Source organism: Halichoerus grypus, chromosome 1 (assembly GCF_964656455.1).
Source record: "Halichoerus grypus chromosome 1, mHalGry1.hap1.1, whole genome shotgun sequence".
In the NCBI taxonomy this organism is placed as follows: Eukaryota; Metazoa; Chordata; class Mammalia; order Carnivora; family Phocidae; genus Halichoerus; species Halichoerus grypus.
This window is the reverse complement of record NC_135712.1, coordinates 202404342-202422883: the sequence shown is the minus strand read 5'-3', so window position 1 is coordinate 202422883 and position 18542 is coordinate 202404342. Positions and strand designations below refer to the sequence as shown.

The window sequence follows — 18542 nt, the reverse complement described above, 5'->3', positions numbered from 1 at the left end:
AGTGCCCTGCAGAGGCATCATGCTCTGTCACCATCCCGTGTCCCTCTTAATGTTTTCATTAGAGAATATTACCATACCATTAAAAACCCTGTCATTCTGTTCTTTTGCAGGCGGGGCCCTTGCGTTTGTCAGCCCGAGCTTGGCAGTGCACAAGACCTCCTCAGCTGTGGACCGCCAGCGGGAGTACCTCCTGGACATGATCCCGCCACGCTCCATCCCCCAGTCAGCCACGTGGAAATAGTGTGAGCCGGGCCCAGTGGAGAACAGGCTCCCTCCTCCCTCCCACCTGGCCCTGCCACCCTCCACTCGGGAAGACCTCATACTCCCTGAGAAACGAGTGAGCGAGTGCCGGCTGCGCTGCGGAAGCAAGAGCTCCGTTCTTGGCTGCAAAGTCTCGTCGCAGCTGAGGGGCTGCTTTACAGGTGGACGAGGATTATCACTGAGGGACCTTTCCCTTGGGCTTTTTTCCTTTCTTTGCCTTTAGTTTGCCCAACACCAGCAGAAAAGTGGACCTCGGGGGCTGGTTCTGCTTCCGGCCCTTCCTTTCAGCCCCCTCTCCCCCCATTCCACACCCCCTCCCCCCGGCAGGGTGCACGGACGGCTCACCCTGGACACTGTGACACGCTCGGCAAGACCGGCGCCCGGGGCTTCTGAAGTCGAGCGGAGCGTTCTGTTTTGTTTTTGCTTTGCCCATCTTAGCCTCCCAATCTTTGACTGCCTTCCTTCATGGCAATCTTTAGGTTGACAGATTTTTTTTTAATCACCTCATGATGATGGAGTTTAAAGTAAACCGTGCAGACCCAGGGGTCCCTGCCGAGCACGGCCCCCACACCCCAGAGGGTGGGCTACTGACTGCCCAGCCCTCACTCTAGCGGAAGGCCTCTGCTGCTGCTCATCCCGGAGAGCCCGGACCTCCCACACTTAGCAGAAGAACAAACTGCAACCCAGACCCCAGCCAGAGAGCCTGGGATCCCAGAAGCCACGCACCGCCAGTAGAGGAGGGAGCAGAGAATTGGCAGCAACATCCAGAGCCTGAGTGGGAAGTTGGAGGGGCGGGCTATTGTGTTTTTTTGTTGTTGTGGTTTTATTTTATTAAATTTTTCCTTTTCTTTTCCTTCTTATTTTGATGGACACCATCCTAAGCTGCCCTGGCCTATACTCCTGTCAGGTGTGTCTGGTGGGGAGGTGCCCCTGCCCCTCCAAGACTTCAGGGTTTCCGTTTGGGTCTAGTTTAGAACCTTCCCTTAAAACAGGGCCATGCTGCCAGGGTCGCCTTCAGACTGTTTTTTTGTTTTTGTTTTTAACCCTTTTTCGAGTCTACAGAAATGTCTTATACAAAGGATCAGGTCTGCTCTTAGTTGTGTTTCATTTTGGTTTCTCCCACTCCTTAAAAATCGGTTCCATGAGGATAGGCAGAAGCTGTCGTGAGTGTGCTGTGCACGGGGCCATCTCCGTGCAGGTGCGAGGGCGTCCTGTGTGCACACACACATGTTTGTCGATGTGGAGATGGGGTACGCTGCTCCCCACTTCAGCCCCAGCCCTAGTTTTCCTATCCATGCAGTTAGGGACTTAATTTAAAATCCTTATTTTGTAGGGCCGCCTTCTTCAAAACACACTGCTACAACATTCTAATAAAGGCTCATTTAACCCCCTCTCTCATGTGTGAATATCCATGTTTAGCAACATTTTGACCCGCGGTAGAAGACCTAGTTTTGCAACATTCTAATTTTTTGTTGTGTAAAACCCTGTATTTCTCATTGATTTTTGTTTTGAGTGCATAATTTAGACGGGCTGAAGGAGGGGAGGGCAGGGAAGGGTGGCTTTCATTCCAAGATCCAGGGATTTGGGGGAAAGGAGGGAAATTGACATGGGGGGGGTGTTTTTACACCAAAAAATCAAGAGTATGCAAACATTTCTATTTCTCACATTTTTCTGTGTGCCTGGCAAATAAATACTTGTCTTATACTACGCTGAGCTGTTAGCCCTCTCTGTTCAATGACATGGGCCAGATTTTCCAAATCCTTCAAGAAGGAGCACCTAGGCTGGCCACTTCCATGGGCAAACAGACCTCAGTTCTATGCAGTAACTCGGGATCAGGTGTCCAGGCGAGAGTCACCTCTGCACTGGAGGGGTGTGCCAGGATTGTCACGCCCCAGCTGGGGTTGAATGGGTCTGTGACTCATGGGCCCAAGCTGAACTGTGCTGTGCAGGTTGGCCCTCAACCCCAGCCCATTAGAACCTCGCTCATCACTGTGCTCAGGAACCACCTCTACTCACCTTGCCTGGCTAGACTTCTACTGGCCTCTGAGCTGTTAAGTGGGCCTCATGAATTCAGTACAAACCCGACCGCCACGGGTGGAGGATGGGGCTACCGGCCCTGGCTCTGCCTCCTCCAGCCCAGGGTCCCTGGGAATAATCCCATCAGGGGCCACTTACTGTGACATGTAACTTTTTTTAAAGGAGACAACGTGAGATGCCTTAATCTTCTGTTCATTTCTACTGTATCAAAACTCTTACCCCCGTTTTTTTCTTTTGTTTCCCCCTTTGCAGTATAACTTCTCTGATAAGCCCCAAATGAGTAGTTCTTTGATGAGGTTTATGATGTTGCAGGAATGGCGTATTAAATACCTCTCTGCATGTGGGGTTTGGACATACTAGGAAAGGGTTAGTAATGTTAAGAGTGTTCTCCCAGCAGCAAAGCCTGCCAAAATTGGTCACAGTGCTGGGGTCCTCGTCTCCCCCATCCCCACCCCAGGAGCCTCAGGACTGAAAGGACCTGGTTCCTAGAAGCAGTGAGAATGTGTGAGCACCCAGTCCCAAATGATGATGATGGTCCCAAGTTATCTGTGACATGAACTCTGAACGGCAACTGGAAACTGTTCAAGATGCTAGCCACTCAAGGGTGAAGGGTTGCATGTTTGAAATGGCCATACGTGTATACATGCATGTGCACATAGATATATGTGTGTCTACTTGAGCCTCCCATTGCTCTGGCCATCCTACCCATGTCACTGGGTCCCCAGTGTCCCAACTGTGATGTTGGGACCCACACCTTTGATAAGGCCAACAGTTGCCCTCCTCCCAGGGGTAGCCTCTGCTCCTGTCTGTACCCTAAGACCTTCACAAAGCAAAACTTGGCCCCAGTGCAGAGGGAATGAAAGACACCTGAGTACAGCTCTGCTGTGTTGTGGTTCCTGTGTCCCACGAGTCATTTTCCTGTGGACGGAAAGACATGGGGAGGAGTTTTCTATATAAACATTCTCATCACAGGGGTGTAAATCATGGAAAAGGCCGGCGTTGCTGCTGCACCATAGAGTTTTTATTTGATGCCGAGTTATGCTGCACATTATGGTTGCCTAAAGAACTTGGACTGAGCTTTTTTTTTTAAAAAAGGACAGCTAAAGTTTTATAATCCTTAACAATGAAAGTGTAATAGACAGTTACACTAGTTCAGGGTATTTGGAAGGTGGGGGTTTGGGGGATGGGTGGGTGGGGAGGTTGTCACTTGTATTTATTGTGACGCTAAATCTTTGATAATAAATGTAAAAGGTTGGCCACCAAACCGGAATAGAAGTTCCAATAAACAGAGGCTGGAATCAATGGCTATGCTTGTGTCACGAGGAAGTTTTAGAATCTGACGGAAAATAAAGAAATGGACAATGGCTTGGCTGTATTTTTCTTTTGTCCCCTCGGCCCTGGTTTCCCTGCATTATTTTTGTCCCAGCTTTGGGACAGCTTGGAGACTGGGGAAGGTGTAGCAGGGTGACCCCTTGTTAATGGGGAAACAATGAGACACCTGCTTCTTGGGCTTCTTTCGGACTTCATTTCCAAAAGTGGGTGGAGTACCTCCCCAAACTGGGCACTGTGGCTTTGCTTCTGGGCCTCCCATCTTCACCAGAACCTGTGGCTTTGTGGCCTACTTATCCACAGCTGAGAGAGTGAGGTGAGAAGTCAGGGGGTTTTGCCTGTCCACCAGCTCTTAACCCCTTCCAGCCTCCACCCCAGAGTGGCAAGTTCTTCTGGGCCTATTTTCAGACTTGGCATCTGCACTGGGTGTCCTTGCTGCAGGAGCTGTTACCGATGCAGGTTCCAGCACGGATGGAGCTGCCGTGCCAGCTCCGAAATGAACAATTCCTGGTGAAAATTTGTTTTCAGATATTGATACACTGTTTCAAAAGTTATTTATAGGGCGCCTGGGTGGCTCAGATGGTTAAGCGTCTGCCTTCGGCTCAGGTCATGATCCCAGGGTCCTGGGATCGAGTCCCGCGTCGGGCTCCTTGCTCAGCAGGGAGCCTGCTTCTCCCTCTCCCTCTGCCTCTCCCTCTGCTTGTTCTCTCTCCGTCTCTCTCGCAAATGAATAAATAAAAATTAAAAAAAAAAAAAGTTATTTATAAAGTGGGACCTGTGCTCACTGGTGAATTTTTATTTTTTTAAAGATTTCTTTTAGAGCAAGAGCGCGAGTGGGGGAGGAGCAGAGGGGGAGAGACTCTCAAGCAGGCTCCCAATGCGGGGCTCCACCTCAGGACCCTGCGATCACAACCTGAGCCAAAACCAAGAGTCATATGCTCAACTGACTGAGCCACCCAGGTGCCCCACTGACTGGTGAATTCTAATGTGCCTAGAATATGACCCTGTTTTCCTAGGTGCTTTTATTATTTTCATTTATTTTTTGCAGTTTCTCGTCTTTTTTCTTAAGCCATTCCTGCCTCCAACCTGGGGGTAGATGGTCCTCTCCAACCACCACACCTAGCTAGGTTTCACATGGGCAAGGCACAGAACTGATAGAAGACATTACAGAAATTAAACCCAAACCTGCCCCAGTCTACCTGTGATACATCCTGACTGGTGCCCCATACCCCAACACTGGCTGTGAGCACCACACTTACGGGGTATTATCTCAGGGGCTCCAAATTCAGCCCTCAAGTGAGTTTTCACTGGGTAAGGCACAGTCTCCTCAATTGACCCACTGACACAACAGGGGTGAGTTTAAAGCAGCTTCTCCAGCCAACAAATGGGACAATTGCCCCAATCCCTGAGGTCTTGTCCCCTCCGAACTGATCCACAGGTCTGTGGCCATGGGGTAGGAAGAGACCCAGGCCCCATTGCTCATACAGATTAATCTATGGATAGAAAAAGGCACATACCATACCCAAGGCACTAGGATTCCTTGTGACAAGGGCAAGGAAGGAAAGAACGGAGTGTCAGGGAAGAGGTGACTTAAACCAAATCTGCAATGAAGAAAGGGGGAAAGTGGTTCAGGGAATGACAACAGCCAGTGCAAAGGCTCAGAAGTGAGACCAAACCCGGAGGGTCAAGGACAAGGCAGGCAGTGTGCCTGGGCCACAGGAAAAAGGGGTGAGGATGTGGGTTTCATTCTGAGTGTAGTGGGAGCCTCAAGAAGGCTCAGGGTGTGGTCTTTCAATGAGCCACACAGCCCTTCCCTACAACCCGGAGGAAAGGTTCCTACCTCCATTTTCCAGGTGCGGAGCCCAAGGATGGTCCAGACCAGAAGAGGCGCCTTCCTTAGCGTAAACCAGAGGGGTTGGGTTTTCTTTCTCAGCTTAGATGTGAACCAGCCAGGACTGGAGGCAAGGCACTTCCCCTCTCTTAGCCTCGGTTTCCTCATCTGCCTATTTGAAGGGGGTTAGGGAAGAGTTGGCACTTAATCCCCAGGGCACCTGAGAACACAAAGCGTGAGTGAGCAGGAGCAGAGAATGGTCAGACCCACAAAATGACCAGCCTCCTTGGGGACTGTGTGGGGCTTGGAGGCAGGTAGGATTAGGGCTTAGGGAGACATCTTCCATGCACCCCAAATGAGAGACAGCCGCTGTCACCAAACCCACTAACCTCATTGCAACAAAATAATCCCCAAACTCCCCCAGGCCCTGTGGGGTCCCCTCTCCAGACATACACTTTTACCTCTCCACATCTTCTCCCTCCCTCTCCATTCTAGCCATAGGACTTTCGTGGCATTCCCCAAACACACCAGCTTCAATGTATCTTGGGAACACTCAGAACACGTTCCTTCTGCTGTTTCCAGTGGCTGATTCCTTCAGGGTTAAGCTCAAATGTCTGCTTCAGTCCTTCCTTGGTCACCTGCCCCTCCCCTCACCCAGCATTTAGCATAAGTTACAATCATTTTCTTTCCATGCTATTCATTTTTACTTGACTTTTCACTTGCCTCCTCGCTGAGGGCAGGGATGGATCTAAACCTCTTTGTGGAGTCCCAGAGCTTGGCACACAGTAGGCGTTCAATAAATGCATGAATGAAGAGAGGACTGAAGTAACCAGCTTGCCCAGCAGACTCATGCCTCACTCTTGACTCTCCCCTGCCCCAGACAACTTCTTTACCAAGGAAGGGCCCTTACTAAGGAGCGCTTCCACCACCTCCCCACCCCACTCCAGCCATATCCAGTTTCAAATTCCAGATGTGTTATTGGGCAAGTGTCATTTGTGTGGGCCTCAATTTCCTCATCTATAAACGCTCAGTTTCTGTTGAGACAGGCGGCCCCCCGCCACGCCCCCCAACCCCCCCGCTGCTAAATCCTTAAACACAGTGAGGGTGCTGGGATCCTTGCTCCCCAGCCCCGCATCTCTATTGCCAGGGCCATCACGACCCCGGCACGACCCTTCGAGTTCGCTTGAGGCTGGAGAGCCTCAAAAAGTCCGGTTTGAATCCTCCCAATTCCCTTTCGAGACCTAGAGCTAGAAGCTTTCTCTACAATGGGGCACCACGCCTGCCTTCCCCGAGGGACAACCTCCCACCCCTACTTGGTAAAAGGGGGGCCGTTTTTAGAGGCAGCTGCGAGGAAGAGCGAGTTTATTGCAAGTTCCAAGGAGGCAGCGCCCGGAGCGTGCCTTCCCCCACCAGCCTGCGTGGCTGCCTGAAGAAGGACGCCCTCCACACGCGTCCACTCGCTGGCAGCTCCTCCAGGTAGCCAACGCCTGCCCGCAGCCATCGCTCATTCCGCGCTGGCGCAATGCTTCCATTTCTTCTCGTCCCTTCCCCTCCCGAGGCCTTCTTTTGGGGAACAGAGGAAGCGCTTGCACCCTCCCGCTCTCGGGATCGTGGGGAGAGGAGCTAGATTCTAAGCAGGGGCGACTACCGCCCAGGACGTCCAGAGACCGGAAAAAGGGGGAAGTGCGCGTGCCCAGTGGCGCGTGTCGGCTTCGCGGGGGTACCGAAGCGCGCCTGGCGCGCGTGCACTGCGCTTGCGCAGTGCTCGGGGCGGCGGGAATGGCGGGAACCCCGGCATCTAGCTGGAGTCCCCAGCACGCAGCCAGCCGTTGCGCGCTACCTGGCCCGCTGAGGGCCTGGCGGACGGGCTGAACTGCAGTAGTTCTGCGATCAGGGCCTTGCAGCGCTCGGACAGCTCGAGGCCATCGGGGTAGAGGACGCCACGCTTCTGGCGCCTGGGCAGACCAGCGATGTCCGAGTCGTCGAAGGGCATGCACCCGGTGACCATGACGTAGAGCACGACGCCCAGGCTCCACACGTCGTACTTCTTGGGGTCGTATGGGATACCCAAGAGTACCTCAGGCGACGCGTAGGCGGCCGAGCCGCAGTAGGTGGTGCTCAGGTCAGGATAGCCGTGTGCCTGGCGACCAAAGCCAAAATCAGTGAGCTTCACGCGGCGCTCATCGGGGCTCAACAACACGTTTTCGCACTTGAGGTCCCGGTGCACCAAGTGGTGGTCATGCAGGTAACGCACAGCCCCAGCGATCTGCGCGAAGAGGTCACGCGCCTGACCCCCGGGGATGCGCCCACTGCGCTGCACTGCCTGCAGCAGGTCGGTGGCAGCCGCCTCCATCACGATATAGAGCTTCCCATTGCACACCTCTATGAACTCGAAGACGTGCACAATGTGCGGGTGTCGCACGCCCCGTAGGATGGACAGCTCGCGCGGCAGAAACTTGTTGACGAAGTCGGGCGGCGCGCGCCGCCGGTCCACCACCTTGATGGCCACTGTGCCCTTGTACTTCTTGGACGTGGCCACCTTCACCTTGGAGTAACTGCCCTCGCCTATCGTGCGTCCCAGCTTATAGCCGAGTTCGCTCAGAAGTTTGTCGCCCGACATGGTGGCGCCTGGGGCGCGCGGGAAGCAGGAGGCGGCTGCTGTCGGGGGGCGGCCGGACTCCAATACCGGGCCTAACCCATGGCGCTTGGCACCTGCACACCCGCACCCCCATGTGCCCACTCCCGGGTCCCCGCCGCAGCGGTGCCTTTTATTGCCCAGGTAACAATTTCTGCCTTGTGAAGTGACCACGGGCGTCACCCCGCCTTGGGGTGGGGGCCCCCTGGACCCCGCCCCACAGGGCCCCCAAGGCCATCAGGCTTTGTGACTCATAATCGCTCTGAATGGCCCACTTCCCATGAGAGACCCTGGCAAAGGGTCCCGACCACCACTCGGGAGCAGAATCGGTGCCTGGCATTGGGGCGGCTCTTCATGAGTCGAATCTGAGCAGCCGTCGCCCCCCAGCTTCGTGTACCCAGCTCTGGCCATGTGGAGCTTTGGGACGCCCGCACAGCCCCGCGAAGGGGAGAAAACGAGAGAGGGGGCTTAACTCGGTGACCCGGCTCCCTCAGGAGCTTGGGGTCTCTGGCCTCAGCACTGCACCAGAGGGAAGGTGTACGGAGGTGCTTTAGGGCAAGGACCCGGGCGACCGGACAGGCTACAGGCGTCTACACTGACTGAGCCAAGCCCCGTCTAAGAGAAGAAATACGGAGTCCTCGGCTACAGCCTGGCCGCCCAGTCGATCCCTGGACCTATTGCCCAAGCTCTCCTTCGCGGTGGGATCGTTACACTAGCGTCCTAGGCGCCCTAGTCCCGCCCAAGACGTGCGCGGTCCATTCCGCCACACTCATCATGGCGGCGGCCGCCGGACGTAACTTCCGCTCGCGGCCGGAAGTTGGGGTCCCGCGAACATGGCAGCATCGAAGGTGAAACAGGACATGCCCCCTCCGGGGGGCTATGGCCCCATCGACTACAAGCGGAACCTTCCGCGTCGGGGACTGTCGGGTCAGTGTCGCACTACGCCGGGGTGTCAGGGTTGGGGCTTCGGGGCGCCGCGACGGGCGGGGGGCGCCGGGGAGTCTCGCGGACCTCAGTTTCCGCCGCAGTGTGACGGGAGGCGGAGCCCAGGGATTCCCGATGGCTTCGGTAGTAACGAGGATAACTGCTGGAGTTTGTCGAACGCTTATTAAGCTTTGTTTTCTTCACAGAACAGTCCGGGAGGTCGGTCCCGTTAATTCTTCCCATTCTACAGTTAGTTAGATCAATGTAGCCCGTGCCCCGAGCCCTCAGCCACACTTCGTTTCACAAGTGGGGAAACTGAGGCCCTGCCCCCAGGGCTTCCCAGTGTAAAACTCGTGCTGAAACGGAAACATTGAGGGAATTTAGAAGATGTTCCTCTCTGGTAGTCCCTACCTGCGGATGTCCCAGGAATATGTATTCTTAAATTTTTCAAATGTTTTAAGTAACATTTAAAATTTTGTTATTGGGCTCAACACAAGAAAATGTAGAAAAAAAAAAAAGAAGGGCCACATACTTTGCACCTAGGGTTAACAGAGAAATACAAAATTTTATTTTGTTTTATTTATTTATTTTTAAGATTTTATTTATTTATTTGACAGAGAGAGACACAGCGAGAGAGGGAACACAAGCAGGGGGAGTGGGAGAGGGAGAAGCAGGCTTCCCGCGGAGCAGGGAGCCCGATGGGGGCTCGATCCCAGGACCCTGGGATCATGACCTGAGCGGAAGGCAGACGTTTAACCGACTGAGCCACCCAGGCGCCCCGAGAAATACAAAATTTTAAACAAGGATGAATACATTTCAGGGGCGCCTGGGTGGCTCAGTCGTTAAGCGTCTGCCTTGGGCTCAGGTCATGGTCCCAGGGTCCTGGGATCGAGCCCCGCGTCGGGCTCCCTGCTCTGCGGGAAGCCTGCTTCTCCCTCTCCCACTCCCCCTGCTTGTGTTCCCTCTCTCGCTGTGTCTCTCTCTGTCAAATAAATAAATAAAATCTTAAAAAAAAAAAAAGATGAATACATTTCCCATAACTCGTTGAACTTTATATTTAATGTTATGTACATGTGCCTCGATTAAAAAAATATATACGGGCATGGTAAAAAAAGAATTCAGACAGTGGGAAAGTATCAGGTGAAAGCTCAAGCTCCTCCCAGCCCCTTCTTGGCTTTTTTGTTTCCCAAAACATCCGTTAGCAGACTTTTTCTATAAAGGGCTAGATAAATATTTTATGCTTTGGGGATCAGATGGTCTCTGTCCACTGTTGCTGCCTTTTTTTTTTTTTTTAAGATTTTATTTATTTATTTGAGAGAGCTCAAGAGAGCACAAGCAGGGGGAGGGGTAGAGAGAGAGGGACAAGCAGACTCCCCACAGAGTGGGGAGACTGTAATGGGGCTCAATCCCAAGACCCCCAAGATCACAACCTGAGCCGAAGGAATGCTTAACCAATTGAGCTACCCAGGCACTCCTCTGCTGCTGCATTTTTATAGCTGTTTACAAACTTGAAAGTGTTCTTAGTCCAAGAGCCATTACAAAAACAGGTTACAGGCTAGATTTGGCATCACCTTGACACTTGACTCATCCCAGAACAGATTCAACAAAAATAATGTGATCTGAATCTCTTCAATTTCTTTTCTCAAGTATCACTTAACACCCGGCCAGTGTACCCTTCAGGTGTGCAGCATGAGGTCTGTTTACACATGTGCACCTGTGTGACCTGTAGCCAGACTGGGTTGACTGGGCTCCCCCTAGTCAACATGTCTCTTTTTTATTTTTAAGTCACAAATGTGCCCTTCATCCCAGTCCTCTCCCAGTTCATGACATGGAAGTGCCTCCCATGTGCCCTCTATACCATTATCTAGGCTTGGGCCTCCTAGTTACACCCCTTCACACCAACTTGCATTGTAGCATATACAAACATGCCCCCTGGCTGCAGTGGGGTGAGGAAGAGACCCCTTCTGGTGGCATGGTCTTTGTTATGTCCCTGCATTCAGTAGTTGCTTGTTGAGTGTGCATGTGGCACTGAGCCCTGTCTGGAAGAGCTCATAGCCTAGCAGAGGAGATGAACATAACGCACCAGAATTTCCCATTTTGGCAAGGCCCGAGCTAACCAGGGCCTGCTTTAGCCAGGCTGGGCTGGAAGGACCTCTCTGAAAGTCCCCTAGGTGAAGGGAACAGCAAGTGCAATGGCCCTGCTCTCCATCCTGCACCCTACCCTAATCATCTGTCCTGTGCCCTCCTCCAGCCTTGCGTTTGAGCCATAGTCCCCAGTGGCCCTCTCCCCATTAGTCCTACGCACAAGCCTGGCATCCACTCCCCTCCTCCCTGCCTAGATCACTCTCCACTAGCGTCCTAGAACCTGCAAAGCTGGCTCAGACCACCTTTAATCCACACTGTTCCCGAAGTGACTGCTACCCCCGTCTTTTCCACTCAGTTCTCTTCTCTCCACTCCCTCTTGTGCCCAGTGGGTGGCCCTTTCTTTTTTTCCCTTGTGTCTTTAACTTTTTTTTTTTTTTTAATTCACAGACAGTACCATACAATTCACCTATTTCATGTGTACACATCACAGATTTTTAGTCTATTCAGTTTCATAACCATCACCAGGATCTAAATTTATAACACTTCTGGGGCACCTGGGTGGCACAGTCGGTTAAGTGTCTGACTCTTGGTTTCGGCTCAGGTCGTCATCTCAGAGTCATGGGATTAAGCTCTGCATGGGGCTCTGTCATCAGCGGGGAGTCTGGTTGGGTTTCTCTCTCCCTCTGCCCCTCCCTCTCCCCCGGTATGTGTGCGTGCATATGCTCTCTCTCTCAAATAAATAAATAAATCTAAATAAATAGATAAATAAATAGATAAATTTATAACACTTCCATCACTCCAAAAGGAAACCCTGACCTCATGAGCAGTGACTCCTCATCCTCCCTCTCCCAGCTGGCAACCACCAGTCTGCTTTGTGTTTCTATGGATTTGCCAGTTCTAGTCATTTCATGTAAATGAGCTTCTATTTTATGTGGCCTCTGGTGTCTGGCTGCTTTCACTCAGCAGGATGTTTTTAATGTGCATGGTGTAGCATGTGTCCAAGCTTCATTTTATTTGTTTATTTTTTGGTTGAATAATATTCTTGTATGAATGGACCACAGTTTGCGTATCCATTTACCACTTGATAGACATTTGAATTGTTGCCACCTTTTTGGCTGCTTTGAACATTCCTGTGCAAGCTTCTATGTGGATATAGGTTTCATTTTTCTTGCAGGAAATTTCACCTAGGAGTGGCATAGCTAGGTCATATGGTAACTCCACATTTAACGTTTCAAGGAACTGCCAAACTGTTTTCCAAATTGGCTGTACTGTTTTACGTTTCTTCCTGCATTTAGTTTATGGAATTTCCAATTTCTCCACATCTGGACAACACTAATTAGTTTCCTTTTTTTTTTTTTTTTTAAATTCTAGCCATCCCAGTGGGTGTGAGGTGATATCTTATTGTGGTTTTGATTTGCATCTCCCTGGTGACTAATGATGTTGAGCATCTTTTCATGTGTCTATAGGCCATTTGTATAGCTTTCCAGGAGAAATATCTTCCAAGTCCTTTATACATTTTTTAATTGGGTGGTTCATTCTTTTTTTGTTGTTGTTGTTTTTAAGTTTTTTTGAGTGAGAGAGTGTGCAAGCACAGGGCAGGTGGGGAGGAGAATCTTAAGCAGGCTCTACACCCAGCATGGAGCCCAAATGCAGGGCTTGATCCCACAGCCCTGAGACCATGACCTCAGCCGAAACCAAGAGTGGGATGCTTGGGGCGCCTGGGTGGCTCAGTCGTTAAGCATCTGCCTTCGGCTCAGGTCATGATCCCAGGGTCCTGGGATCGAGCCCCACATCGGGCACCCTGCTCTGCGGGAAGCCTGCTTCTCCCTCTCCCACTCCCCCTGCCTGTGTTCCCTCTCTCATTGTGTCTCTCTGTGTCAAATAAATAAATAAAATCTTTAAAAAAAAAAAAAGAAAAGAGTGGGATGCTTAACCGGCTGAGCCACCCAGGTGCCCCAGGTTGTTCATCATTTTATTACTGAATTACAGAGTTCTTTTTTTTTTTTAATTTTTTTTTTTTTTTTTTAAGATTTTATTTATTTGCGAGAGAGAGAATGAGAGACAGAGAGCGTGAGAGGGAGGAGGGTCAGAGGGAGAAGCAGACTCCCTGCTGAGCAGGGAGCCCGATGTGGGACTCGATCCCGGGACTCCAGGATCATGACCTGAGCCGAAGGCAGCCGCTCAACCAACTGAGCCACCCAGGCGCCCTGAATTACAGAGTTCTTTATACATCTTGGTTATCATTCCCTTATCAGATACATGATTTTCAGAGACTTTCCTCCATTCTGGGGGTTGTCTTTTCAGCTTGATAGCATCATTTGTAGCACAAAAGTTTTTCATTTCAGTGAAGCCTAATTCATCTGTTTTTTTCTTTTGTCACTTGTGCTTCTGGTGTCCTAGCTAAGAAGCCATTGCCTCATCCAAGGTCACAGAGACTGACAAATCTGTTTTCTAAGAGTTTTATAGTTTTAGCTCTCAAATTGAGGTCTTTGATCCATTTTCAGTTAATTTTTGTGTATGGGGGAAGGAAAAAGCACACTTTATTCTTTTGCATGTGGCTATCCACTTATCCAATTTGCTGAAAGACTATTCTTTCCCCATTGAATTATCTTGGCACCCTTGTCCAAAATCAATTGACCGTAAATGTGAGGGTTTATTTTTGGACTCTCAGCTCTGTTCCATCGATGTACATGTCTATCCTGATGCCATGCCACACTGTCTTGTACACACAGCTGTGTGTTAAGTTTGAAATTGTGAAGTGTGAGTTCTCCAACTTTGTTGTTTTTCAGAATTGTTTGGTTAATCTGGGCCCTTGAATTTCCATATGAATTTCACAATCTGCTCCTCGGTTTCTGTAGGGCTGGTAAGGGGGAAAGGTTGGGATTCTGATGGGACTCCATTGAACTGGTACCTTAGTTTGGGGAGTGCTGCCATCTGAACAATGTTAAGTGCTGATACTGAACACAGGATGTGTTTCCATTTATTCAGGTCTTCTTTACTCGTGGCCTTGCACCCACTTCTGGGCATGCCCCTCATCAGCCTCCCCCACCAGACTGGCAGCTCCTGAGGCACAGACCCACGCTGAGGGTCTGGGTCCTCAGCCTCACCACTGTCAGCAAGAAAGAGCTGTACATTTGTACAGGTCACCTTTATCTTGGAATTTATCTTACACATGGGCCCACACGTGAGTGCCTGGTGTGGAGACAAGGGGTCTCCATGAGGATAGCCCAGGCTTATGCCCTGGGGCCCGGTCAAAAGAAGACGCCCCTGGGCTTCTCTATAGCTACTGAAAAGAAAGAGGCAGCTCTTCTAAGATGTTCCTGTCTAGCCCAGGTGGTCAGCCATGTGTAAGAGCCATAGTTGTGCTGGGAGCTGGTTCTGGGCACTCGGGCCTCTCGGGAGAGGTTCTCCCTCTGTGCATAGGAACCAGGCGCCCTCGCTGTCTGCCCCCTATAACATGGAAGTGTCTTACTCTGAGCTAATGTTTGTTTTGCATTTTTAAGATTTATTTATTTATTTATTTGAGAGCGAGGGAGGGAGAGAGAGAGCATGAGCACAGAGGGGAGAGGGAGAAGCAGACTCCCTGCTGATCGGAGCCCGATGCAGGGGCTCAGTTCCAGGACCCTGAGATCATGACCTGAGCCGAAGGCAGGCGCTTAACGAATGGAGCCACCCAGGCGCTCCTGAGCTAATGTTTTTAACAAGTTTAACTGAGGGGCTGAAAAATCTAACCAGCTTCTCATGCATCTTTGGGTCCAGTAGAGATGCCAGAAAAAACATGTGCTGCACCGAGCTGAAGAAGAAAGATGAGGACAGGGACAACAGAGGCCCCCTGCAGGCAGTGAGCAGGGCCGGGACTCCCAGAGCCCCTCTGCCCCCGCAAGTCCTAGGGAGTGGCCTCACCCACCATTTGCTGGTCATTTACTGGGTGTTAACTGGAGCTCGACCTGGCCAAGTTTGTCAGTTTTTCCAGGCAACCACAGGCCTGTCCTGGGAAGAGACTACAGCTCAAAAGATTAGAGGGTATGGGGTGAGCCAGCCCCAACCAGGCCGCAGGCAACTTGGGCTTCCCTGAAGACCGCAGCAGGCCCACAGCCTGTCAGTCAGAATTACAGCGCAGGTGCCTGCTGGTGTCAGTAAATATTCATGGCAGCCTCTGTCCCCTGGTGCCCAGGAAGGGGGCTTAATCTGCTGGGCCAGGAGGCAGTACCCCAGGGAGCCCAGGGGTGGCTGGGCGGGCCCTGCAGGGCACTGCCTGCCTGTGGCAGCCCCATCCAGCCTCCTGTGGGCAGCACTCAGAGAAGTGGCCCAGGCAGCCAGGAGCCACCATGGAGCTGGACCCAGCTGTAGACACCATCCTTCCCCATGGAAGCACCTTCTGACTGGGAACCAAACAACCTTCTAGAAGATTGTGGGGCTGGGGCCACCCAACCATAAACAGCAAGACCCTCGGGCTCTCCTGCAGTCCCTGCCCAGACTGTACCTTCTAGAAACTGTGGCATGGGGGGCAGAGGTGTGGCAGCTGCAGCTACTTCCCTTGTCAGAGAAAAGCTGAGGCAGCCTGGTGTCCCTGCCTGCAGGGCAGGTGAACAGAATAAAGAGTGGTCTGCAGTTTCGGAGGAGGGGGTCCAAGGGAAGGGGCCGGTGGACATTCCACAGGGACAAAAAAATAATCTGAAGAAATATGCACTAGAGACAGTACTGGTCATCTCTAGGAGGGGGTCACTAAGACTTTCACCTTTTCCTGCATCAATATTTCTGGTGTATTTGCACGGCAAGCGGATTAATACTTCACGAGAAGAAACTACAAGGGGTGGCCTGTCCCAAGGGTAAGCGCTGAGCTGGTGGCCCCTCTCCCCACAGGCTACAGCATGTTTGCTGTGGGCATTGGGACCTTGCTCTTCGGGTACTGGAGCATGATGAAGTGGAACCGCGAGCGCAGGTAGGCCCCAGGCCCCAGGCTGCTGAGGGCGGGAGTGCACCTGGTGTCCACTGGGGCCCTTTGTCAACCCCTCAAGACCCAAGGAGTATGGACCTGGACTGAGTCCATTTCTGAACTTTCCACTCAAGAAAGGACTCATAAGTGAGCAGCTCTTCACTGGGCATCCCTTGGCCTCTGCTGCTAGGGACCCGAAGGTCTGGATTAGGACAGCCCATCAGGTGGACATGGAGGGGCAGACCCAGGACATGCTCTCTTAGTGGGTTTTTGTCAGTGGTAACCAGGCAGTGAGGACAATAAGGGCTTAGAAACAGGCCACGCAAGACAATGGTCGTGCCAGCCACATGGGGCCTTGGGCACCAAGGCAGATGGTGGCCTCCATTCAGACTCTGGCTGCCTCTAAGCTGGCCTGATGCCCTGCCTGGTGACCCCTCCTCATTGATTCCTTACTGGCTGAGCCCGTCTGCCCTGCCCCACCCCACCCCATGTTACGTGTCCTCAGCACCCCCTTTGAGCTCACTTGCCCTCCACAAGTCTGGGAATACCGGAGGGTAGTGCTGAAGGCGGCCAGCACGTGTCAGGTACTGGACGTTGAGTGCGCTCAGACCAGGTCCGGCTTCCCGGGAGCACCCGCAGAGAGAGGGACACAGTAGTGACAACTGTGTGGCTGTGGTGGGGGCAGCGGCTTGGAGTGGGGCTGCTACTGTGGGTCTGGACGGATAGGAGGGAAGGAGGCTGAAGCTCATCCAGACCCTTCCCTGTGTGGCTGAGATTCCTAGTGATGAGGAGCCACTTGCGTGGCCACATCACTGGGTGCCGCTCCCCCAGCGTGAATGGGGCTGGTGGCTCAAAGAGACAGAACTGCCTGCCCTGGACTCACACCCCAGGGTTATTTTGACATGAAGAGGATATGGTTTTGTAAGGCCCAGAGCCCTGTGATAAAGGTCCCATCCCCCATCCCCGGTTCACCACAATCATCAGGCCAGGGCTATTTTTAGGATTAAGAAATAAAGTTTTTAATTAAAAAGAAAGTGTGAAGCCAGCAGTCTTGTGGATCAGTGCCTGTGCCACCTGCGTGCCTCCCCCCCCGCCCCGTTTCCCATCTTCTGGCAGGTAGAGCTTACTGCCCAAGCCTTGCCCCGCTCACTTGCCTCTCCCCCAGCCCCCTTCCCCATGCGTCACCCTGTGGGTCTAAGGCCACGTCATCTACCCCAGCTCCAGCCTGATCTAATCTGTTGGTTTGGGGGTTTCACAGGCGCTTGCAGATTGAGGACTTCGAGGGCCGCATCGCGCTGATGCCACTGTTGCAGGCAGAGAAGGACCGGAGGTGGGGCCGCTGAGACCAGGGGTGGAAGGTCACAGGCCTGAGTGTCCCATCCTGCAGTGCAGGACCTGGCCAGAATGCACGTGGGGACTGACAGCTGTGTCCTTGCATACATGGGGTTGCTGTCACCCTTGGAGAGGGCCCCAAACTTGACTTAAAGTGGGGACCCAAGGGACAGAATGGGAAGGCTCCCTGAAGGAGAAGACATTGAGGCTGCAGCAGGAGGACAGTAGAAGTTTGTAGTGGGGGGGAAGGGACAAGAGGGGTCAGCATGTGCAGGGTTGGAAGTGGCAGGAGGTGATGGGGAGTAGAACAGGGAGGGTCCTGGCAGGTCTGTTAGGCGGGGGTCCCTCGGGGTGCTCAGGCCTATCCCTCACCTTCCATTCCATCCCCACAGGGTCCTGCAGATGCTTCGAGAGAACCTGGAGGAGGAGGCCATCATCATGAAGGATGTGCCTGACTGGAAGGTGGGTACTGGGCAGGGAGCGTGGGGGTCCAGGCCACTGCAGAAACACAGGCACCATGGGAAACCTGTGGCTGAGAGGAGTAGTGGGGGCCAGGCATGAGGAGGGGAAGGCAGAAGCTTTTGGTGTAGACAGAGTAGCCACTAGGCCTAGTGGGGTCCCAGTAGGTAGTGTGGGCCTGAGGGGGTAGCTGCACCCCCACCCATATTCTTCTGTCTCCACAGGTGGGTGAGTCTGTGTTCCACACAACGCGCTGGGTGACTCCCATGATGGGCGAGCTCTATGGGCTGCGCACGAATGAGGAGATTCTCAATGCCACCTACGGCTTCATGTGGTACATGTAGGGGCCTGCTCCCCTCGGACCACTTGGACCCCCTACACCCTCCCCACTGGGAAAGAATAAATGCTCTGGAGACCTGCCTGCCTGTGTCCCAGTGACTGAGTGACCTGCGAGTGGGGCACCATTGGGTTACACATGGCCTGGTGACATAGGGTCTAGACCTGGGGACTCTGCAGAAGATGCCAGATGGGGTGGCCTCAAAACATACCCAGAGACTGCGCCTGGATCCATCAGCCTTGGCTCACAAATACGCCTGGATTTTCCTACCTGTGTTGAAACCCTCCTTGTCAGTAGCCCACCCCTCCAGGCTGGGGTTCCCCCCCAACCCCGCACCCTGAGCGCATCAGTGAGTGAGGGACCTAAAGAGCAGAGC

The 18542-nt window shown here is 52.6% G+C and overlaps 3 protein-coding genes across 7 annotated transcripts in view; 2 read left to right on the top strand and 1 right to left on the bottom strand.

The window, feature by feature from the left end:
• GATAD2A (GATA zinc finger domain containing 2A) overlaps positions 1 to 1968 on the top strand; it is a 101848-nt gene extending 99880 nt beyond the window's left edge. For all 5 annotated transcript variants that reach the window (XM_036093934.2, XM_036093938.2, XM_036093933.2 and 2 more), the window contains one exon: positions 111 to 1968. In XM_036093934.2, the coding sequence (XP_035949827.1) occupies positions 111 to 241 (131 nt within the window). In that variant the 3' untranslated portion in view covers positions 242 to 1968. The remainder of the gene's footprint in view (positions 1 to 110) is intronic.
• A 5288-nt stretch (positions 1969 to 7256) lies between these two features.
• Positions 7257 to 8155, bottom strand: TSSK6 (testis specific serine kinase 6). Its single transcript, XM_036093976.2, has one exon. It carries the CDS (start codon positions 8076 to 8078, stop codon positions 7257 to 7259), a length of 822 nt encoding a protein of 273 aa, XP_035949869.1. The 5' UTR covers positions 8079 to 8155.
• A 706-nt stretch (positions 8156 to 8861) lies between these two features.
• On the top strand, positions 8862 to 18251 carry NDUFA13 (NADH:ubiquinone oxidoreductase subunit A13). Its single transcript, XM_036093988.2, has 5 exons — positions 8862 to 9020; positions 15966 to 16044; positions 17297 to 17368; positions 17763 to 17832; positions 18054 to 18251. The coding sequence occupies exons 1-5, from the start codon at positions 8927 to 8929 to the stop codon at positions 18171 to 18173; spliced, it is 435 nt and encodes a 144-aa protein (XP_035949881.1). The 5' UTR covers positions 8862 to 8926; the 3' UTR covers positions 18174 to 18251.
• Positions 18252 to 18542: the final 291 nt, after the last annotated feature.

Bases quoted from the DNA above. Each gene is read 5' to 3' on its own strand.
- TSSK6 (XM_036093976.2), bottom strand. From the start codon at position 8,078: ATGTCGGGCGACAAACTTCTGAGCGAACTCGGCTATAAGCTGGGACGC.
- NDUFA13 (XM_036093988.2), top strand. From the start codon at position 8,927: ATGGCAGCATCGAAGGTGAAACAGGACATGCCCCCTCCGGGGGGCTAT. The intron at 9,021-15,965 runs GTCAGTGTCGCA...CTCTCCCCACAG, and splicing joins TCCGCGTCGGGGACTGTCGG to GCTACAGCATGTTTGCTGTG. The intron at 17,369-17,762 runs GTGGGGCCGCTG...CCATCCCCACAG, and splicing joins CAGGCAGAGAAGGACCGGAG to GGTCCTGCAGATGCTTCGAG.